At 46.0% G+C, this 21,138-nt stretch overlaps 1 protein-coding gene across 1 annotated transcript in view; it reads left to right on the forward strand.

Moving 5' to 3' along the window:
• The window catches only part of LOC310776305 (chloride channel protein 2-like), a gene marked incomplete at both ends in the record, with an annotated part of 117,960 nt that extends 102,308 nt beyond the window's left edge, over positions 1-15,652 (forward strand). The window contains 2 exons of the mRNA XM_083636508.1: positions 4,439-4,525; positions 15,458-15,652. Of these exons, the coding sequence (XP_083492634.1) occupies positions 4,439-4,525; positions 15,458-15,652 (282 nt within the window). The remainder of the gene's footprint in view (positions 1-4,438; positions 4,526-15,457) is intronic.
• Between the last annotated feature and the right edge of the window lie 5,486 nt (positions 15,653-21,138).

A 21,138-nucleotide genomic window follows, 5' to 3' on the forward strand; every position in this document is an offset into this window, starting at 1 on the left:
CTCTCTCCTCCACACTGACTCACTAGTTTAGTTTCTTCTCTTGGTGCAGCCACTCTCTCCTCCACACTGACTCACTAGTTTAGTTTCTTCTCTTGGTGCAGCAGCCACTCTCTCCTCCACACTGACTCACTAGTTTAGTTTCTTCTCTTGGTGCAGCAGCCACTCTCTCCTCCACACTGACTCACTAGTTTAGTTTCTTCTCTTGGTGCAGTCACTCTCTCCTCCACACTGACTCACTAGTTTAGTTTCTTCTCTTGGTGCAGCAGCCACTCTCTCCTCCACACTGACTCACTAGTTTAGTTTCTTCTCTTGGTGCAGCCACTCTCTCCTCCACACTGACTCACTAGTTTAGTTTCTTCTCTTGGTGCAGCCACTCTCTCCTCCACACTGACTCACTAGTTTAGTTTCTTCTCTTGGTGCAGCAGCCACTCTCTCCTCCACACTGACTCACTAGTTTAGTTTCTTCTCTTGGTGCAGCAGACACTCTCTCCTCCACACTGACTCACTAGTTTAGTCTCTTCTCTTGGTGCAGCAGCCACTCTCTCCTCCACACTGACTCACTAGTTTAGTTTCTTCTCTTGGTGCAGCAGCCACTCTTTCCTCCACACTGACTCACTAGTTTAGTTTCTTCTCTTGGTGCAGCCACTCTCTCCTCCACACTGACTCACTAGTTTAGTTTCTTCTCTTGGTGCAGCAGCCACTCTCTCCTCCACACTGACTCACTAGTTTAGTTTCTTCTCTTGGTGCAGCAGCCACTCTCTCCTCCACACTGACTCACTAGTTTAGTTTCTTCTCTTGGTGCAGCAGCCACTCTCTCCTCCACACTGACTCACTAGTTTAGTTTCTTCTCTTGGTGCAGCAGCCACTCTCTCCTCCACACTGACTCACTAGTTTAGTTTCTTCTCTTGGTGCAGCAGATACTCTCTCCTCCACACTGACTCACTAGTTTAGTTTCTTCTCTTGGTGCAGCCACTCTCTCCTCCACACTGACTCACTAGTTTAGTTTCTTCTCTTGGTGCAGCAGCCACTCTCTCTTCCACACTGACTCACTAGTTTAGTTTCTTCTCTTGGTGCAGCCACTCTCTCCTCCACACTGACTCTCTAGTTTAGTTTCTTCTCTTGGTGCAGCCACTCTCTCCTCCACACTGACTCACTAGTTTAGTTTCTTCTCTTGGTGCAGCAGCCACTCTCTCCTCCACACTGACTCACTAGTTTAGTTTCTTCTCTTGGTGCAGCCACTCTCTCCTCCACACTGACTCACTAGTTTAGTTTCTTCTCTTGGTGCAGCAGATACTCTCTCCTCCACACTGACTCACTAGTTTAGTTTCTTCTCTTGGTGCAGCCACTCTCTCCTCCACACTGACTCACTAGTTTAGTTTCTTCTCTTGGTGCAGCAGCCACTCTCTCCTCCACACTGACTCACTAGTTTAGTTTCTTCTCTTGGTGCAGCCACTCTCTCCTCCACACTGACTCACTAGTTTAGTTTCTTCTCTTGGTGCAGCCACTCTCTCCTCCACACTGACTCACTAGTTTAGTCTCTTCTCTTGGTGCAGCAGCCACTCTCTCCTCCACACTGACTCACTAGTTTAGTTTCTTCACTTGGTGCAGCAGCCACTCTCTCCTCCACACTGACTCACTAGTTTAGTTTCTTCACTTGGTGCAGCAGCCACTCTCTCCTCCACACTGACTCACTAGTTTAGTTTCTTCACTTGGTGCAGCAGCCACTCTCTCCTCCACACTGACTCACTAGTTTAGTTTCTTCTCTTGGTGCAGCCACTCTCTCCACACTGACTCACTAGTTTAGTTTCTTCTCTTGGTGCAGCCACTCTCTCCACACTGACTCACTAGTTTAGTTTCTTCTCTTGGTGCAGCAGCCACTCTCTCCTCCACACAGACTCACTAGTTTAGTTTCTTCTCTTGGTGCAGCCACTCTCTCCTCCACACTGACTCACTAGTTTAGTTTCTTCTCTTGGTGCAGCAGCCACTCTCTCCTCCACACTGACCCACTAGTTTAGTCTCTTCTCTTGGTGCAGCAGCCACTCTCTCCTCCACACTGACTCACTAGTTTAGTTTCTTCTCTTGGTGCAGCCACTCTCTCCTCCACACTGACTCACTAGTTTAGTTTCTTCTCTTGGTGCAGCAGCCACTCTCTCCTCCACACTGACTCACTAGTTTAGTTTCTTCTCTTGGTGCAGCCACTCTCTCCTCCACACTGACTCACTAGTTTAGTTTCTTCTCTTGGTGCAGCAGCCACTCTCTCCTCCACACTGACTCACTAGTTTAGTTTCTTCTCTTGGTGCAGCCACTCTCTCCTCCACACTGACTCACTAGTTTAGTTTCTTCTCTTGGTGCAGCAGCCACTCTCTCCTCCACACTGACTCACTAGTTTAGTTTCTTCTCTTGGTGCAGCCACTCTCTCCTCCACACTGACTCACTAGTTTAGTTTCTTCTCTTGGTGCAGCCACTCTCTCCTCCACACTGACTCACTAGTTTAGTCTCTTCTCTTGGTGCAGCAGCCACTCTCTCCTCCACACTGACTCACTAGTTTAGTTTCTTCACTTGGTGCAGCAGCCACTCTCTCCTCCACACTGACTCACTAGTTTAGTTTCTTCACTTGGTGCAGCAGCCACTCTCTCCTCCACACTGACTCACTAGTTTAGTTTCTTCACTTGGTGCAGCAGCCACTCTCTCCTCCACACTGACTCACTAGTTTAGTTTCTTCTCTTGGTGCAGCAGCCACTCTCTCCTCCACACTGACTCACTAGTTTAGTTTCTTCTCTTGGTGCAGCAGCCACTCTCTCCTCCACACTGACTCACTAGTTTAGTTTCTTCTCTTGGTGCAGCAGCCACTCTCTCCACACTGACTCACTAGTTTAGTTTCTTCTCTTGGTGCAGCCACTCTCTCCACACTGACTCACTAGTTTAGTTTCTTCTCTTGGTGCAGCAGCCACTCTCTCCTCCACACTGACTCACTAGTTTAGTCTCTTCTCTTGGTGCAGCAGCCACTCTCTCCTCCACACTGACTCACTAGTTTAGTTTCTTCTCTTGGTGCAGCCACTCTCTCCTCCACACTGACTCACTAGTTTAGTTTCTTCTCTTGGTGCAGCAGCCACTCTCTCCTCCACACTGACTCACTAGTTTAGTTTCTTCTCTTGGTGCAGCAGCCACTCTCTCCTCCACACTGACTCACTAGTTTAGTTTCTTCTCTTGGTGCAGCAGCCACTCTTTCCTCCACACTGACTCACTAGTTTAGTTTCTTCTCTTGGTGCAGCCACTCTCTCCTCCACACTGACTCACTAGTTTAGTTTCTTCTCTTGGTGCAGCCACTCTCTCCTCCACACTGACTCACTAGTTTAGTTTCTTCTCTTGGTGCAGCAGCCACTCTCTCCTCCACACTGACTCACTAGTTTAGTTTCTTCTCTTGGTGCAGCAGCCACTCTCTCCTCCACACTGACTCACTAGTTTAGTTTCTTCTCTTGGTGCAGCAGCCACTCTCTCCTCCACACTGACTCACTAGTTTAGTTTCTTCTCTTGGTGCAGCCACTCTCTCCTCCACACTGACTCACTAGTTTAGTCTCTTCTCTTGGTGCAGCAGCCACTCTCTTCTCCACACTGACTCACTAGTTTAGTTTCTTCTCTTGGTGCAGCCACTCTCTCCTCCACACTGACTCACTAGTTTAGTTTCTTCTCTTGGTGCAGCCACTCTCTCCTCCACACTGACTCGCTAGTTTAGTTTCTTCTCTTGGTGCAGCCACTCTCTCACTCAATGGAAGTTTAATGAGTCCTGTGTGGAAATTGGGTAATTTCTACCAGCAAATACTAATAGTCGAGAGTACAAACAAGTAGAACAAGGTCAAACAAACATATGCAACCAGTACTAGAACACGTTGAGTGGGAAATGTAAGTACGGACATATGAAAATATATGGATTACTGCATAAATATGAAATGAGCGGCTTTAGGCAGAGTAGAGCTGGAGTTATTAAAATAAAAAAGGAACAATTTTAGCAGCCAATGCAGCGACAGAAAAAGATCCCGCCCTGCTGTGTTGAGACTTTGGATAGCTGAATGAAGACACTGTGGGCTAAGCTCTTATAGCTGAATGAAGACACTGTGGGCTAAGCTCTTACTAAGTGTGGGATAATTGGAGTCAACAGATTCATTCCTGGTTTTCCAACCGACCGAGCCTCTTTTTCTATTTCGAGAAGGAACCCCGGTCGAATAATGTGTGTGGTTTTCCAGTGTTATTCGCCCTTTTCACCTCGGCCATTTTGTGTCTAAAAGGCAGGACGTAACACAGGTGCAACCAGAACATTAGCAAACACCTAAATGGATTTGAAGTTAGAAAACCCTCATGAATGTTTTACTTGTAGCACTTGTGTTACTGAAAAATGTCTTTTCAAAGCTTGTTTCTAACCCGTTGCTGCTCCCCCCTCCAGACCCACACCATCTTCTCCCTGCTGGGCCTGGACCACGCCTACGTCACCAGCATCGGACGCCTGATCGGAGTCGTTTCCCTGAAAGAGGTAAGAGACGTGCTGCTTAAAGGCCGGCTTTCCTGATTTTCAACCATATTTGTGTCATTACAATGTCAGTAGTTGGATTAGATAAGCAGCCTTTATTTCCCCTCACTCAACCCTCCTGGCTGATCTCCCTTATCTCTCACATATTTAGTACACCGCTCTGACGCGTTTTACGTCACGACCGCGTCAGAGCGGTGGACCACACTTGCGGAAGATGAGCAGCTTTAAACTACAAGTCTTGTCTGGGTGTGCCGCCATGGTCCCGCCTCTAGAGGTCCTCCACGCCCCTTCACAGCTCCTAAACCAAAACAAAAGGCAGCCATTTTTTTCCACCGCATAGCATAGGCTAGCTAACGTTAGCTCCCCTAGCTCCTTGCAAAGAACCATGGCCATATCTCGGGAACGGAAGCAGCTACAGACACGGGACTGACGCCGTTGGAAAGCTCGTCCAATTTTACATCTAGTAGAAGGTGCGTTGCAGTTACGAAATCAACGATGGGGGCGCTGAGCAATGTACCCTTTTTTACATGTCAGTTACAACATCAGTTATAACTCCTAGGAAAATGGCTTAAACTGTATGAAACTTTGTGTGTGAAGACATCTCCCGACATATATACTTCGGTTTAAAATTGGTGCAATTTGGAGCCAAAAAAAAAGGTAGCTATACTATTGTTAGCTATCCAAGAAAAATGCCTTCTTCTTCTTCTTCTTCTACTATTGTTTTATGGCGATGCCAAAGAACTTTTATGGAAAGAAATGACAGCTCCATATTGCCCCATTGCAACATCAGCGCCCAGCAGCCTCCGCCATTTTTTATTTTTGGAAGCGTGACAGCGCCAAAAGAACCTCGCACAGGCTCGCAGTGGTCAGCTGCGGTAGCGCGGGCCCCTATAATCAGCCTCTCTAAACAGTAACTCAACGGGAGAACACTCTAAATTTCGTGGATTCACATCTTTTCTGGGCGTACTGCAAATCTTGATTGAAGTGGTGTAGTGCAGGGATGTAAAACAACAATCATATTGTGGAAACTAAGCAAAATGTTTCGTTTTCTTTGTTTAGTTTTTTCAAGATAAATAGCTAATGAAAAGGACCCGAGGTTAAAAACACAGCAACGCACTTCTGACGAGTGGACGACAGCCGCAATTGCGCGACAACACAAACTGCAGGATTAACATCTTTTCCGGGCGTATTGCAAATCTTGGTCTATTCTATTTACTTAGCCTATACTATTTACTTATTTATTCAATGGCAGGATCAAAGCAGAAACATATAAACGTTCATTCTGAATTTCATTTATTAAATACCATAAATTCCGCACTATAAGCCGCACCGGAGTATAAGCCGCACCTGCAAAGTTGACTGTTTTTTACATATATAAGCCGCACCGGACTATAAGCCGCGGGTGTTTGGTTGTTTTTTTTTTTTTTTTTTTTTTTTTTTTATTGTGTTTTAATGTTTAATTACCATATGTAAGGGTTCATGCACAGAGGGGATTGTCGGGAAAGAGATGGCTGTTTGAGGAAGCTCCCATTTATTAACATTTCAACAAAATAACACAACACCACCTGTGTTGTTTTTTACAGTGCACACAGTGTCCGCGGTGTGGTGAAAAGAGGGCAAGAGAGGAAATTAAAACAGAAGTGGATTTATAGTTAGAAAGAGTGCTAAAAAAGAGAGATTTTTTTTTTTTTTTTTTTTTTTTTTTTGGAAAAAATCCATAGATAAGCCGCACCGTTATATAAGCCGCAGGGGCCAAAAAAGGCCAAAAAACGGGAAAAAAGCCGCGGCTTATAGTCCGGAATTTACGGTAAATACAGCACTTTGAAATCATGGGTTCAGATTGACTCATTCAATTTACTGATTTATTTATTTCTAAAGAAAACATTCGGCTGTCTGTAAAAAACTGACTGACAATGAAAACTGACAGAATCCAAATTTAACAAGAAGCTACTAACCTGTAAACAGTTTGCGCAAATGCGGCTGTCGTCCACTCCGTCAGAAGTGCGTTGCCGTGGTTTTAACCTCGGGTCCTTTGCATTTACTATTTATCTTGAAAAAACTAAAAGAAAAAAACGAAAAATTTTGCTTAGTTTCCACAATATGGTTGTTGTTTTACATCCCTGCACTACACCACTTCAATCAAGATTTGCAGTACGCCCAGAAAAGATGTGAATCCACGAAATTTAGAGTGTTCTCCCGTTGAGTTACTGTTTAGAGAGGCTGATTATAGGGGCCCGCGCTACTGCAGCTGACCACTGCGAGGCGCATTCTGTTTCCAAAAATGGCCGGAGTGTCGTCTCTTTCCTTCCATGCTCTTTGGCGATGCCTTCTTCTTCTTCTTCTTCTTTGAGTTTTATGGCGGTTGGCAAACATATATATGTGCATTACCGCCACCTACTGGAGTTTGATATCAGCCAAATGCCTGAGGGGTGGGCGTGAACTTAGAAAACCACGAGCCCAGTGCATTGTGGGAAGTGGAGGATTTCTGCACCTCGCACCCGCCCCTCCCCCCCACCCACCCCACCCCACAGAGTGTATTTTCTTTGATTTATCAGGCTATGAACAACCGATTCGAAAAATTTAAACGGATTCCAACTCCATAGGTGCCTTACATTTAATAAATCTTCATATTCACCATGGTAAAGCCATCCTTTAAAGGAACAGCTCACCCTAAAATCCAAATTACATATTTTCCTTTTTTACATGTAGTGCTATTTATCCATCTACATCGTTTTGTGTTAGTTGCCTGAGTTTTGGAGATATCGGCCCTAGAGATGTCTGCCTTCCCTCCAATACAATGGAACTGGATGGCACTCGGCTTGGGGTGCTCAAAATGGCAAAAATATACATCTGAAAAACTCAACAGCAATGTCTCTTTCCAGAAAGAATGACCCGGTTACTCAAGATAATCTACAGACCTAGTTATGAGCAGCTTCATGTAGGAACTATTTTCTTTCAACTCAACTAAACTACTCCCACAGCTGCTAACTAGCTGCAATTTCATGTAGCAATTAGCTAGCAGCTAGTGGGTGTATTTCGGTCTAACAAGGTTTGTGGATTATCTTGAATAACCAGGTCATGATGTCTGGAAAGAGACATTGCTGTTGAGTTTTTCAAATGTATGTTTTTCCTCATTTAACAGTGCTTGTCCCTCATCTAGCAAAGCCTTCTGCAGGCTCACCAGAATGAGTTTTGAAATGGAGGGACAATAAAATGTCCCCCCTCCGACATGATTGCAAGTTCTTGGTAAACAACACAATAGAGAGCCGCAGGGATGACGTATTTTTGTAGGCAGAATGCGGAAGTCCCGAACTTCCTGGTTCTTCACTGTTTCTGTCTATGGGATTTTTGAATGGGTTTTTGCCGCGATGCTTCAAATAAGGTCTCTGGGCAACGCAAGATTAATCAAACGCGAACCAGAGTTCCGTCGGATAATCTTCACACATGAGGACCACTTTCATGAGTCTTGTAGCGTAAATGCGAGCCCTAGAAGTAAAATGCTCGAGCTAAGCTAATCCAGAACTACACACTGTCGCATAGGCTTCCACGTCACGTCAGCGCTCAACCTGGATTGTTGTTGATGTGTGCACTGATTACCCCGGGCTGAACCAGGTGAGGGAAAGAGAATTTCCGTGTTCGTCCTTTGAAGTGGTGACGTTATTGACGTATATATCCCCATCGACTCAACAGTGTAGTCTCATTTAGCCGTTTGCTAGCTAGCCGTCCTTTTAACAGCACGTAAAAGCTTCAAAACTCGTAAAAGTGGTCCTCGTGTGTGAAGATGATATTACTAAACACTGGTTCGCGTTTGATTAAGCCAGCGTTGCCCAGAGAGATTATTAGAAGCATCGCGCCATAAACCCATTCAAAACTCCCATAGGCGAAAACTGTGAAGAACCAGGGCTGTTAGCATCGATGATTTCCGGACTCGTTACTGCGGCTCTCTATAGACCCTTCTCACGGGGGCCATTTTGTGTCGAAAAGGCAGAATAAACACAGGTGCAAGCAAAACACTAATGAGGGTTTCCAAATTCATTCAATCATGGAAGTTGGAAACCCTCATTAGTGTTTTGCTTGCACCTGTGTTTACCCTGCCTTTTCGACACAAAATGGCCCCGATGAGAAGGGTCTATTGCGTCATTATGTAATGGACATGAGTGCACCACAAGCCACCTAGTGTTTCGGAGGTGTACTGCAGCCGACACGCCGAGTTACGTTAGAGTATGTACAAGTCTCGCTGTTGCCGCTAGTCGGCGGCAAGGCTCCGAGTCGAGGCTGCACAGAACAGAACCCTGTCAGCGCCTTTACAAATACCACTCGGAGCCTGGTGCCAATTTGTCAGGAACAAAGACTCCGCTGCCATTCTTCACACTGCCACACACACACACACACACACACGCACGCACGCACGCACACACACACACACACACACACACAGCATATTCATGGCTTTCATAACCATGAACATCACTGTCAACATCATGAGCGCTGCTGTTGCCATCCTGCACGCACACACACACACACACACACACACACACATGCACACACAGACACACGCACACACTCGCACACACGCACACACACAACACGCGCACACACACACACTCACACAACACACACTTCACTCAGTGAGTGATTTCTGCTCCCTCTGCCTGTTATTTTGTGTGACAGACAGAGAGACAAAGGACGCTTAATGTTGCTGTCTCTGTCTCCTGTCTCTATCCATTCTCCCTCTCCCCTCCTCCCTCCTCCCTCCTCCTCTCCTCCCCTCCTCCTCTCCTCCCTCCCCCCTCCTCCCTCCTCCCCCCTCCTCCTCCCCTCCTCCCTCCTCCTCCCCTCCTCCCTCCTCCCTCCTCCTCCCCTCCTCCCCTCCTCCCCTCCTCCCCTCCTCCCTCCTCCCTCCTCCTCCCCTCCTCCCTCCTCCCTCCTCCTCCCCTCCTCCCCTCCTCCCCTCCTCCCTCCTCCTCCCTCCTCCCCTCCTCCCTCCTCCCCCCTCCTCCCTCCTCCTCCCTCCTCCTCCCTCCTCCCCTCGCTCTCTCTTTGTGAATGGTCCAGGAAGCTGTAGAGGATTGTTGCTAAGTGCAGCGTCGCTCGCCCACCTGACATTTAGGTTATTTTTGTTCGGCACTCCGCGAGCAGACAAAACCTTCCCCAGTCTGCCTGTCTGTCACACAGCTTCATAGCAACAGTCTGCCTGTCTGTCACACAGCTTCATAGCAACAGTCTGCCTGTCTGTCACACAGCTTCATAGCAACAGTCTGCCTGTCTGTCACACAGCTTCATAGCAACAGTCTGCCTGTCTGTCACACAGCTTCATAGCAACAGTCTGCCTGTCTGTCACACAGCTTCATAGCAACAGTCTGCCTGTCTGTCACACAGCTTCATAGCAACAGTCTGTCTGTCTGTCACACAGCTTCATAGCAACAGTCTGTCTGTCTGTCACACAGCTTCATAGCAACAGTCTGCCTGTCTGTCACACAGCTTCATAGCAACAGTCTGCCTGTCTGTCACACAGCTTCATAGCAACAGTCTGCCTGTCTGTCACACAGCTTCATAGCAACAGTCTGCCTGTCTGTCACACAGCTTCATAGCAACAGTCTGCCTGTCTGTCACACAGCTTCATAGCAACAGTCTGCCTGTCTGTCACACAGCTTCATAGCAACAGTCTGCCTGTCTGTCACACAGCTTCATAGCAACAGTCTGCCTGTCTGTCACACAGCTTCATAGCAACAGTCTGCCTGTCTGTCACACAGCTTCATAGCAACAGTCTGCCTGTCTGTCACACAGCTTCATAGCAACAGTCTGCCTGTCTGTCACACAGCTTCATAGCAACAGTCTGCCTGTCTGTCACACAGCTTCATAGCAACAGTCTGTCTGTCTGTCTGTCTGTCTGTCACACAGCTTCATAGCAACAGTCTGCCTGTCTGTCACACAGCTTCATAGCAACAGTCTGCCTGTCTGTCACACAGCTTCATAGCAACAGTCTGCCTGTCTGTCACACAGCTTCATAGCAACAGTCTGCTTGTCTGTCACACAGCTTCATAGCAACAGTCTGCCTGTCTGTCACACAGCTTCATAGCAACAGTCTGCCTGTCTGTCACACAGCTTCATAGCAACAGTCTGCCTGTCTGTCACACAGCTTCATAGCAACAGTCTGTCTGTCTGTCACACAGCTTCATAGCAACAGTCTGCCTGTCTGTCACACAGCTTCATAGCAACAGTCTGCCTGTCTGTCACACAGCTTCATAGCAACAGTCTGCCTGTCTGTCACACAGCTTCATAGCAACAGTCTGCCTGTCTGTCACACAGCTTCATAGCAACAGTCTGCCTGTCTGTCACACAGCTTCATAGCAACAGTCTGCCTGTCTGTCACACAGCTTCATAGCAACAGTCTGCCTGTCTGTCACACAGCTTCATAGCAACAGTCTGCCTGTCTGTCACACAGCTTCATAGCAACAGTCTGCCTGTCTGTCACACAGCTTCATAGCAACAGTCTGTCTGTCTGTCTGTCTGTCTGTCACACAGCTTCATAGCAACAGTCTGCCTGTCTGTCACACAGCTTCATAGCAACAGTCTGCCTGTCTGTCACACAGCTTCATAGCAACAGTCTGCCTGTCTGTCACACAGCTTCATAGCAACAGTCTGCTTGTCTGTCACACAGCTTCATAGCAACAGTCTGCCTGTCTGTCACACAGCTTCATAGCAACAGTCTGCCTGTCTGTCACACAGCTTCATAGCAACAGTCTGCCTGTCTGTCACACAGCTTCATAGCAACAGTCTGTCTGTCTGTCACACAGCTTCATAGCAACAGTCTGCCTGTCTGTCACACAGCTTCATAGCAACAGTCTGCCTGTCTGTCACACAGCTTCATAGCAACAGTCTGCCTGTCTGTCACACAGCTTCATAGCAACAGTCTGCCTGTCTGTCACACAGCTTCATAGCAACAGTCTGCCTGTCTGTCACACAGCTTCATAGCAACAGTCTGCCTGTCTGTCACACAGCTTCATAGCAACAGTCTGCCTGTCTGTCACACAGCTTCATAGCAACAGTCTGCCTGTCTGTCACACAGCTTCATAGCAACAGTCTGCCTGTCTGTCACACAGCTTCATAGCAACAGTCTGCCTGTCTGTCACACAGCTTCATAGCAACAGTCTGCCTGTCTGTCACACAGCTTCATAGCAACAGTCTGCCTGTCTGTCACACAGCTTCATAGCAACAGTCTGCCTGTCTGTCACACAGCTTCATAGTAACAGTCTGCCTGTCTGTCACACAGCTTCATAGCAACAGTCTGCCTGTCTGTCACACAGCTTCATAGCAACAGTCTGCCTGTCTGTCACACAGCTTCATAGTAACAGTCTGCCTGTCTGTCACACAGCTTCATAGTAACAGTCTGCCTGTCTGTCACACAGCTTCATAGCAACAGTCTGCCTGTCTGTCACACAGCTTCATAGCAACAGTCTGCCTGTCTGTCACACAGCTTCATAGCAACAGTCTGCCTGTCTGTCACACAGCTTCATAGTAACAGTCTGCCTGTCTGTCACACAGCTTCATAGTAACAGTCTGCCTGTCTGTCACACAGCTTCATAGTAACAGTCTGCCTGTCTGTCACACAGCTTCATAGCAACAGTCTGCCTGTCTGTCACACAGCTTCATAGCAACAGTCTGCCTGTCTGTCACACAGCTTCATAGCAACAGTCTGCCTGTCTGTCACACAGCTTCATAGCAACAGTCTGCCTGTCTGTCACACAGCTTCATAGCAACAGTCTGCCTGTCTGTCACACAGCTTCATAGTAACAGTCTGCCTGTCTGTCACACAGCTTCATAGCAACAGTCTGCCTGTCTGTCACACAGCTTCATAGCAACAGTCTGCCTGTCTGTCACACAGCTTCATAGTAACAGTCTGCCTGTCTGTCACACAGCTTCATAGTAACAGTCTGCCTGTCTGTCACACAGCTTCATAGCAACAGTCTGCCTGTCTGTCACACAGCTTCATAGCAACAGTCTGCCTGTCTGTCACACAGCTTCATAGCAACAGTCTGCCTGTCTGTCACACAGCTTCATAGTAACAGTCTGCCTGTCTGTCACACAGCTTCATAGTAACAGTCTGCCTGTCTGTCACACAGCTTCATAGTAACAGTCTGCCTGTCTGTCACACAGCTTCATAGTAACAGTCTGCCTGTCTGTCACACAGCTTCATAGCAACAGTCTGCCTGTCTGTCACACAGCTTCATAGTAACAGTCTGCCCCTCCGGCAGACTGTTACTATGTTTTTATGAGATTGGATGATTATTTTCTTTAGAAAGCAGATCAAAGTGTTGGATCCTGAGTTCTCCATCTTTGTGCTGTACAGTACAAGCAGGGCACACATTTGATCTTGTTTTAATTTGTGTTAATTGTGATATACGCTGTAATCAGGGCATCCTTGAAAAAGCGAGCATGCTCTCAATGGTCCTCCCTGGATAAATAAACGTTAGATTTGCGGGTTTTTACAGTATGTGCGCGTGTGCCAGAAGCTTCACAAAAACCAGTCTAGATGCAGCTATGGGAAGGGGGGGGGAACAAAAGAGAATCCTAATTGCTACATAAAAGTCCCACATATGAATGCAAAGTGGTGTCTAACCTGCACCATGCTCTTTAAGTAATACTGCACATTGGTTCCCCACTTACCTCGCCACCCACTCAACAACTATTAGTTGTTGTTTTGTACAGACAAGGCCACACAGAATACAAAAGGTCAATATACTCTAAATGTATGAATTGTAAAACGGTGTCAGCATAGTTCTGTCCACCTTAAAACTTCCACATTTCCGTCAGAAGTAGAGACATTGTTGAGCCTTTTCAAACTTTGAATTGGTGTTAGCCGTTCCATGTCACTTTGCTATCAATAATAGGTACTTGTACTCCTGTAGCCTTTCCATGATAATTACAGCAGGGGACAGAAAGAGGTTTCTTCTGAAATCAATGGTCATTTCTTTATGACAAACATGACAATCTTGGCCCGGCGAAACAGAAAACTCAATAACAGAGAGAGGATTAAATAGACTCTGGAGAATCACAACAAACTTTTTCTGCTCCAACGTTTTTAGGAGATTGGATTATTTTTTTCTTTAGAAAGCAGATCAAAGTGTTGGATCCTGAGTTCTCCATCTTTGTGCTGTACAGTACAAGCAGGGCACATATTTGATCTTGTTTTAATGTGTTTTAATTGTGATATAGGCTGTAATCAGGAGAGAGCATGCTCTCAATGGTCCTCCCTGGATAAATAAGTGTCAAATTAAATTAAATTCAAAAACCTGCACCTTACCTCGTATCGCGGACTTACAGCAGTCCCACTTTCTTCAGCTGCATCACTTCAACAATGCATTGTGATGAATCTGATTACACGTGGTTATCAATTTTCATTTATTTTTTGGTCCAACTCTGATCCATGAAAACCTCCCGGCGATGTATTTCATTAATGTAATTCAGGCCAAAAACAACATGGCGATTCACTCATTTGAAATGAATGAACTTCCATCAGAGAGCAACACCTTCACCACATGAAGCATGATCCTGGCCTTAGAACAAATCACAGATCTGGCCTCATCCATACGAGATATTGGCAGAGAGCTGGGAAAGGATTGGATCTAATTTGTTGTTTGACATTTGACCTTTTCCCACAGCAATGTGTGGCTCAAGATTGAACCTTAACTGAATCTTAACTACAAATAAAATCACATCAGAAGTTGTGAAGTTTCAGACGGTGTCAATCATCATCTTCTCCTCCTATTCAGAAATAACTAGGCCACCCTCTTACTCTTTGTATTCTCATGACAATATCTGAGGAAAAACCTTTGTTTTGTTTGTGTTTTGGATACTGTTCAAAATAAATTGCTTATCTGCCAAAAGGTTTTGGACTTTTTGGTCACAGTTCACAGCCCGGTGTGACACGGATCAGAGCTGATAATTGCACTTTTGCAGTGAGCTTTGAAATTGATTTCATCTCACTGTAGCTTGCAAAAGCACAAATGTCTTGTCAGACTGTGCAGAATCTGTGTGTTGTATTGCGGCACCAGTCCAATACGTATATATCAAACACAATGAGCAGAGAGTTTCTGATTACTCAAAATCCTCCTCTCTCTCCTGCCCGCTATCTCCCTCCTTCCAAAGAAGGTCATTTATTTTCTGTTTGGCGAGGCCAAGTCAGCTATTTGGCTGATAAGTGGGAATTGTCTCTTCCCTCAATAGGGTGGAGAACACATCATATTTTCCCTTGTATGAATGTTTAGGGGATGCAGAATGCAATATGTGTACTGTGGGAGGAGCATATACTGTACATGTTATATGGAAATACTTGTTTTATATACTTTTGTTGCTTCTATGTGTGCATGTGGGTTGCTGCTTCTGAAGCTGCTGAGTTTAATAAGCTTCTCGTTATTTCTTTTTTATGATCTTCTTTCGATGAGTGTTGTGTTCATTAAAGACCATCAAAAGTCTAAGTCTCTTTTTTTCCAATGACACTGCCCTCTGATCCTGACCATCCCTAGGGCTCGGCAATATGGAGCAAAAATCATATCTGGGTATTTTTGAATAAAAGCATCTACCAAGTAGCATAATCGTTAATGTTCCGCAAAAACCCTGTATCTCCAAAATAAAACTTTAGAGGAACTAACAAAAACAACCACGATTTTAGCTTGATCACAACGCATTTTGAGTTTTCCTAAATGGGTAGGATCTGGCCTCTCAATCTGATTGGGTTGGAGAATGTTCTCAACCGACAACAGCGATATTCTGTCTAAAGTTTAAACCTATCCAAATGTTTCCAAGATGAGACAATTCGAGAAGAGCTACTGCAGGATTATTCAAACAACCTGTTAACTGGAGGCCAACATTGCTGCTCATAGTTCCTTTCTATCCAAATATTCCTTCCTAACTCGCTGCTCTTCCTCCTTCCAGCTTCGCAAGGCCATCGAGGGCTCGGTGACGGTGAAGGGCGTGAAGGTGCGCCCCCCTCTGGCCAGCTTCCGGGACAGCGGCACCAGCAGCAGCGAGAACGAGGCCACCGAGCTCCACAAGCTGTGGGACCGCCACAAGAGCTTGTCGCTGCCCCGCGTGCACGTCACCTCCGACTCCGACGAGAAGTCCCAGTGAGGAGGGGGGGGGAGGGGGAGAGGAGGAGGAGGAGCCCTGCAAAAGCCACAAACATGCAAAAATCCTCAGGGATTGGATCGATATTTAATTCTGGGGGGGGGGGGGGTTCCTTCTACTTCCTCTTCCAGCCTCCTCGGAATACCTCTCTCTCCCTTACCCCTCGACTCCCATCCCTCTCTCTTCCCACCCTCCTTGCTTTACGAACTACCAGGTGTCTTCTCCAGGAGCCTTGCACTGACCAAGCCAGAAACTCCGCGGGAGGATTGGAAACACACACTTGACCTGTGCCCTGCTCTCCACTTGACGTTGGGGGTGAACGTGGTTGTGGATGGGTGCCAAACTAAAAGAGTTTAACTGGGGGGGGGGGGGGACTGGGAATGGGTTAAATCTTAAAAAAGGGACGTAACTTAGTTTTTAATCATCACACTTTGTTTAGCTCGTCTATCTTGGTTTGTTCAAAGTTGTTTCACGATCAAAGTGTGAATCGACGGGACCTGCAAAAGTTTCCTTTTTAACCAGTCTTCCATTTGCGAAATTCAGCGGTGGCAAGAAGCACGAATGATGCCTGCGTGTGCTGTGAGTGTATGAACGGACAGAATGTGTGCGTGTGTGTGCATGTACTCTGACGAGGGCGATAGCAAAACCACTATTTCTTTGTAAGATTGCTTTTTTATTGCCTTTTTTGAACATATTTCAGTCTTAACATTTCAGCGCTGTGTGATTATTATACTGTATTGCCATCTGATCAGGTGACCCCGGGTGGAACTGGAACGCTGATCAGGTGACCCTGGGTGAAACTGGAACGTGGCACGGTGCCATTTCTTTGTCAAATACTATATGTCATGTTTCGTCCCATTGACAAGCATTGGACTCAGACGGGGACGGTCGCCTTTTTCTGTATTTTCTCGTATTTGCTTCAATTCACTCCCACTCTTCCTCTTCCTCTCTGTTGATCCTTTTCTTCTCATCTCTGCACTGCTAATCTCTGGTCGAGCTGAGAGAATAGTCTATAGAGGTCTATAGAATAGTCTATGCAGGTGGACATGCCTCTCTATAGGGGCGAACAAGAGAGAATAGTCTATGCAAGTGGACATGCCTCTCTATAGGGGCGAACAAGACCCTTTCATAGCTGCAGCCTGACAGCACAAAGAACTCAAGCGGCCACGCAAACAAGCCTCTCCTTCCATGCTAAATATAGCTCTTAATACCCGTTAGAGAGAAGGTAAGGGCGGGGGAGGGAGGGAGGGAACGGTCAAAGGGCCGACCCAAAAGAATGAAGACGTCATTATACCTAACCGGCCGCTCTAGGCATTTTCATCAATGTGTCTGATTGGCTAACCGCTATTATTACAGCGTTAGGGGCGCGGCGCAGCGCTCGCTGACGATATCCAATTGCCCGAATGACCTGATGAAGCCTAGCCTAGCCCAGCGAGACTGACCAATGGGAAAACACTAAGAGCAAATCCATAACTGACCAGACAGAGGTCTAGGCTTGACCATTAAGATACACACTGCAAAATCCATCCACGTTGCAAGTTCAAATCATAACTCCAGCTACCATTCATTCAGTGCTCCTTAGATCAGTGTCTCCCAACCAGGGAGCAGCTTGCAGGGGGCACTTGGAACGATCGGGGATTACAATTTATTTCCAAAATGGAGGGAAAAAAAATATATATATATACAAGTCATTTCAGTTCACGCATGTCAAAATTGTGCACAAATCAACTAGCTACAGTAGCAACCGTGGACAAAATGGCTCAAACGTCCAGTTGCCAGCTTTTGGATTCAGGTTTACGGGAGCCCGGTGACAAAAGGAAAAAAAGGCCAAGCCCAAACACCGGCAGTTGAGTCACAAATATATCTTGTATGGATTTAGGCCACTCGTACATCCGCTGATCCACCGCAGCCACACCGTTTCCTTTGTGCCGCAAAGGCTTAGATGGTCAAACGGAGGGTTTGGAGCCATTAGTGATTTAATGTCAGAATGGCTTCTGATTCAGCAAATATTCTGACATGACAGATGTGGTGTAAAAGCAAAGCACTGTGTATTTAATCATTCACAATGTCTGACATAATGCTCCAGGCTCGTCCTGCTTATCGACAGAAAGCCATTGATTGGTTTTCCCTCTCTTCCGCCCCACCATTTCTTTCCTTCTTCCTCGCTACTGATGTGGGCTACTGACTGACTGATGTGGGCTACTGACTGACTGACTGATGTGGGCTACTGACTGACTGATGTGGGCTACTGACTGACTGATGTGGGCTACTGACTGACTGATGTGGGCGACTGACTGACTGACTGATGTGGGCTACTGACTGACTGACTGATGTGGGCTACTGACTGACTGACTGATGTGGGCTACTGACTGACTGATGTGGGCTACTGACTGACTGACTGATGTAGGCTACTGACTGACTGATGTGGGCTACTGACTGACTGACTGATGTGGGCTACTAACTGACTGATGTGGGCTACTAACTGACTGATGTGGGCTACTGACTGACTGATGTGGGCTACTAACTGACTGATGTGGGCTACTGACTGACTGATGTGGGCTACTGACTGACTGATGTGGGCTACTAACTGACTGATGTGGGCTACTGACTGACTGATGTGGGCTACTGACTGACTGATGTGGGCTACTGACTGACTGATGTGGGCTACTAACTGACTGATGTGGGCTACTGACAGACTGATGTGGGCTACTGACAGACTGATGTGGGCTACTGACAAACTGATGTGGGCTACTGACTGACTGATGTGGGCTACTGACAGACTGAAACACTTCTTTCAAGACACACTCCTTTTTGTTGTTGTTTTTGACCACGCCAGGATGTCTACTAACGCTCAGAGAATTGCTCTACTGTTCGGATGCCTTAAATACGCACCCATGCAAACGTCATACGTGCGTAAAACAGCATGGCTTTGCATGATGGAGTGCATGTGACTTTGAAAGTTGCAATTTATTTAAATATATAATCCAAATTTATGACCAAAAACGCAACGTTTGATGAAAAATGATATGGGAAGAGTGAATGACAATGCGTATTATGTTCTGACAGTGTCATGTGCCTGTGTGTTCGACATGTTATATAAATGTTTTTTAGCCTCTTATTTTGTATCTTTAGTGTCGGATTAAGATTCCACTTTGATTGGCATGTCCCACTTATCCAATGAGCTTTAATCATTGCCTAATTTTGAAAACGGGGGGCGGGGTTTCTGGGTTTGCGAACATAGACATGCAGATTAATATATTTAACATTATGGCTGTAATATAAGATCATAATTTAATATCTAACTGATCCTACATTGTCGACTGCTCTTTTTTGAAAGACATTTTTGGGGCCGGTGTATGAATGTGTTATATTGGTGTTTTTCCCAATGTTTGATTTTGTTTTTTCATGTTGTCCTTTATGTTTTGATCCTTTACGGTGACACTGAAACATCTCTACTACAGTATGTTTCTATTTCATTTATACAGTGCAACTAACACTAACTGAGTGAAGGCTGGCAATGGCTACCTGATGTAAAAAATAATCATGATATGGGCCCTTTTTTCCTTCTTCCTTTGTTGTTGTTGTTTTTGTAATGTTGAAGCAGCCATCATGTGGTCTGGTTGTCACATGTTCATTCCACAAGTGCCTGCATCCACTCCTCTTCTTTATTACTGGGATTAAGCAATCGCCACCCAAGTCTTTGGATTGACTTTCTAGTCATGCACATGTGCAGGTAGACAAGTCTTTGGATTGACTTTCTAGTCATGCACATGTGCAGGTAGACAAGTCTTTGGATTGACTTTCTAGTCGTGCACATGTACAGGTAGACAAGTCTTTGGATTGACTTTCTAGTCGTGCACATGTGCAGGTAGACAAGTCTTTGGATTGACTTTCTAGTCATGCACATGTGCAGGTAGACAAGTCTTTGGATTGACTTTCTAGTCGTGCACATGTACAGGTAGACAAGTCTTTGGATTGACTTTCTAGTCGTGCACATGTGCAGGTAGACAAGTCTTTGGATTGACTTTCTAGTCGTGCACATGTGCAGGTAGACAAGTCTTTGGATTGACTTTCTAGTCGCGCACATGTGCAGGTAGACAAGTCTTTGGACTGGCTTTCTAGTCGTCCACATGTTCTGGTAGACAAGTCTTTGGACTGGCTTTCTAGTCGTACACATGTGCAGGTAGACAAGTCTTTGGATTGACTTTCTAGTCATGCACATGTGCAGGTAGACAAGTCTTTGGATTGACTTTCTAGTCGTGCACATGTGCAGGTAGACAAGTCTTTGGACTGGCTTTCTAGTCATGCACATGTGCAGGTAGACAAGTCTTTGGACTGGCTTTCTAGTCGTGCACATGTGCAGGTAGACAAGTCTTTGGACTGGCTTTCTAGTCATGCACATGTGCAGGTAGACAAGTCTTTGGACTGGCTTTCTAGTCGTACACGTGCATGAAGACAAGGCACTTTTAAAACACACACACACACAGGGTGGATGACGTGTTGCGGCAAATAACTTAAGAACCGAAGGCAAATACAGGTTGTTCCATTGCAACATCCGCGCACAGCAAATCAGCCATTTTTGCCTGAAGGAGACTACCTCTGATTGGCTATCGTGGTTCTCTGCTGTTGTCACATTTTGGCGCAAGGAAGCATTCTTTTTTCTGTCTTTCTTTTATCTTTCAGGCCAAAATGACGGCAGCACTGTTGTCAAAAAGGCAACAGAGCTTTGTCTCTTGCCTTCAATTGGTCTTTGGTTGCGGTGTGCAATTATCACCATGGCAACCTGTTGTCGTCAGCCCCATCCCCCCAGCTGCTAGCCCAAGGGCCCGTCTGATCTGGTTCTGTTCATTTGTTTTTGCTCTTCATCGATTTTCATTATTCTGCCTTCCAGCCAGAACCTCTCTTCCTCACCGGCCACATTTCAGCCTTTCTCATCTTATTTGCTAGCAGACAGATATAGACCAAGACAGGTGCATATTTATTCGTCTGTAGTCAACGAAGTAGAAGTTGTGATTTTTCTTGTTTATTTTCATTTTTGTCTTATTTTATGAATGATTTATCTGTAGGTAATCAATTTGTGCAATAATGATTGTTCATCTCACTTTGTTAACCCAGTTTTAATTGATGACTTGACATGAAAGCGAGATAACCTTATTTTTGTAAAGAAACCTGAAAAGTGTAAAAAGATGTACTGTATGTATACGAGGAGAACCGACGCGCACACAGGAGCTCATGTGTGATGAAGACGGACTGTTTGTACGATGGCATTTGTATAATGTATAAGTGAGGGGGGGGGAGGTTTCCCAAGCGCCTCGGTGAAAGCGCTTGGCTGTTGTCTTTGTCGTCACCTCCACAGGAGAATCAGGCCGTCGCATGAAGCAACAAAATCCACATGAAGACACTATTTTGCACTTTTCGCTCTTCATCAGCAAGAGCCTCACTCCGGCTTTGGGAAACCTGCCCCCCGCTCACTTAAAAGCCTCTTTTGT

The sequence above is a fragment of the Poromitra crassiceps genome, assembly GCF_964638095.1.
Source record: "Poromitra crassiceps genome assembly, chromosome: 5".
Taxonomy (NCBI): Eukaryota; Metazoa; Chordata; class Actinopteri; order Beryciformes; family Melamphaidae; genus Poromitra; species Poromitra crassiceps.